Source organism: Rhincodon typus, chromosome 23 (assembly GCF_021869965.1).
Source record: "Rhincodon typus isolate 14 chromosome 23, sRhiTyp1.1, whole genome shotgun sequence".
NCBI lineage: Eukaryota > Metazoa > Chordata > Chondrichthyes > Orectolobiformes > Rhincodontidae > Rhincodon > Rhincodon typus.
Genome location: NC_063354.1, coordinates 16,192,824 through 16,195,500, shown reverse-complemented (window position 1 = coordinate 16,195,500; position 2,677 = coordinate 16,192,824). Strand labels below are relative to the sequence as shown.

Here is a 2,677-nt window from a genome sequence, read left to right as displayed (position 1 = left end):
GACCTGAAACGTCAGTTTCCCTGCTCCTCTGATGCTGCCTGGCCTGCTGTGTTCCACCAGCTCCACACTGTGTTATCTCTGACTCCAGCACCTGCAGTTCTTGCTATCTCTGTGATTTTTATCTCTTTATATTCCTGTTACTGTTTTTCTCAATTAGGAGTCTCTTACTGAGCACAAATTCCGTGCTCGTCACTCCAGTATTGCTCAATGGTTGCTGAATCTAATAGTTCATATTCTGGGCTGGATGCTGTCCTTGGGGAGTGTTGTTGGGTGTGCTGTTGGAATTCATTACTACTCAGAAAGCATGCTGAAGGTGGGTCTTGTCTTTACATGATGTGATTCTATCAGTCAGTGAGTACTTATAAATGTGCAGTCATGATCATTTAAATGTTGAGTTACGGTAAGAATCATAGACTCAATACAGTGCAGAAAGAGGCCACTTGGCCCATCAAGTCTGCACTGACCCTCTGAACAGCATCCTACACAGACCCACCCCCATACCCTTTCCCTGTCTCTTTGCATTCCCCATGACTAATCCACCTGACCCGCACATCCCTAGACACTACGGGCAATTTATCATGGCCAATCCACCTAGCCTGCACATCTTTGGATTGTGGAAGGAAACCACAGCACCCGGAGGAAACCCACGCAGACACAGGGAGAATGTGCAAACTCCACACAGACAGTCACCTGGGGCTGGAATTGTACCTAGGTCCCTGGCGCTGTGAGGCCGCAGTGCTAACCCCTGAGCCACCCTGCTGCGCTAAGCTAATTTATCTGTTTTGTGGAAATTTTTAAGATTCTGAAGGGTATTGGTTTTCATAAACTGTGTAATCAGAAACCAAGCAATGTGAAAATTGTGACTTGCACATTCAGAATTGTTTGATCTCTGATGCTAACATCAAAATAGTTCTGTGCCCCAGTCATTTAGGCTTTTGTGCAAGCTACGTTTCATTCTAAATTTTCTCAGTGGAATTTTGTACAGAAGGGAAGGTTTCATAGCAAGCGAGTAAAAATTTCATCTTATATTGGAGATTGTCATTGAGCAAGAAATTGCCCTTTCCTTTGAAGTGATCTGGCTGGAAGCCAGTGCATAGTTAATGCAAATGCTGCTAAATTAAAATGGGGGAAAAAGTCGAGAGGTTTGTGTTGCGTTCAAAAATAGATGGGATCAAATTAAAAATCAAACTGTGGATTTTTTTCGTGATGTATGATCATTTTTGTTAAAAAGACCTTCTTCCATCTTTGCTATCAATAATCTCCCCTAATCCAGTTCTGAAGCAATTGACAACTTCCAGTACATAACCACACTCTGGCACTTCTCACAAATGACCAGCATTCTTCAGTTTAAGCCCATGGAGTGCAATCAGGTATTGAAGTATTGAACCACCATTGCCATTCATTGCATGTCAGTTCTGTTCTCCCAGTGTTTACCAGAATGAGCAATTTGACCGTAAACCGAGTCTGTTATCTGAATCTTCACGTAAGAGAGATAGTGAAATGCATCCCTTCCTCATTGAAATGTGTCACTGTACTCCTTGTCTAATCAGCTGTAATAGCGTGTTTGAGATGGTGGCAACTTGAAAATAAATCTTTAATGTGTTGGTGAATTTGCTTAGTTGTATTTCCTATTTCTTCAATAATTTGGACATTGTTACAATCCCCGCTACAGATAATTTTGAAGGGATTTGCTGGCTGTGTAAGCTTTGCGATGGAATGGATTCGCATAATGCTCAAAGATCTCCTCAGTTCATGGTTGTGGAAAAGAAGCGGGCAAATGGTCTAATTTGGTGACCTTGATTAATATTTTTCAGTTTGGCTTCATGATGTATGTAGTGAAAAAGCAAGCTGCCAATTGCATTGAGAGCTAGTTGATTTACTCCAGTGCTTCAGTAGAGATTTAGAAAGAAATAACCTTTTCATTGACATTACATTTGGTGTATGCTAAAGGTTTTAGTTTTGACATTTCTGTCAAGCAGTGAGTTCAATAAATTTATTGTTGATGTCCTTTTATGTGCAAATACTGAGTCACAATTTGTGGCTTGAATTTTATGACAAGCTTATCATAAATTGACAATTCATGTAACAGACCATGTCCATTCTTTGGATAGTGGCACAAATGAGGGGTGGAAAATGTCATAAACCACAATAGTAAAGGTTAGAACATTTCCAAGACCTGGCAGTCTAAGATTGTGTTGTAATTTGCAGTCCACACCAAACAGTGTTTATTTCTAAGAAGGAAGAAATTCCCAATTCAATCTGAATGTGCAAATTTCAAGTCAAGCCCATCGTGATGGACGAGTAGTTTTGATGTGACATCATGTTGCAGAAATGACAGCTACAACCTGAGCCTCAGCTATTTATTTTGATCTCTTAAGATTGAATCAAATGTTTTTTTAAAAATGCAATTTTATTTTCCATGTTGCTCACTGAGAGAATACTTGAGTTTGATTGGCTGTTTACTCTACATGATGTTGTACTCTTTCTCACTTCCTCAAGTTAATTTGCCCCCTTCTATTGTACAAAATTTCAAAGTTTTTCTCCTTTCTAAGTGAAAATAAACAGTATCTGGAATCTGTATCAATCTTATACAGTTTATACAAACAAATGAAATTCTGACCTTGTCAAATCTCGCTCGCTCTCTTGCTCGCTCGCTCTCTTGCTCGCTCGCTCTCTT

The 2,677-nt window shown here is 39.9% G+C and overlaps 1 protein-coding gene across 2 annotated transcripts in view; it reads left to right on the top strand.

The window, feature by feature from the left end:
* Window positions 1–2,677, top strand: part of tmc6b (transmembrane channel-like 6b) — a 35,671-nt gene that overhangs the window by 13,677 nt on the left and 19,317 nt on the right. For both annotated transcript variants that reach the window (XR_007264558.1, XM_048610801.1), the window contains exon 6: window positions 158–313. Coding sequence is in view for 1 of the 2 variants with exons in the window: in XM_048610801.1 (XP_048466758.1) it covers window positions 158–313 (156 nt within the window). In the remaining variant the exon portion in view is untranslated. The remainder of the gene's footprint in view (window positions 1–157; window positions 314–2,677) is intronic.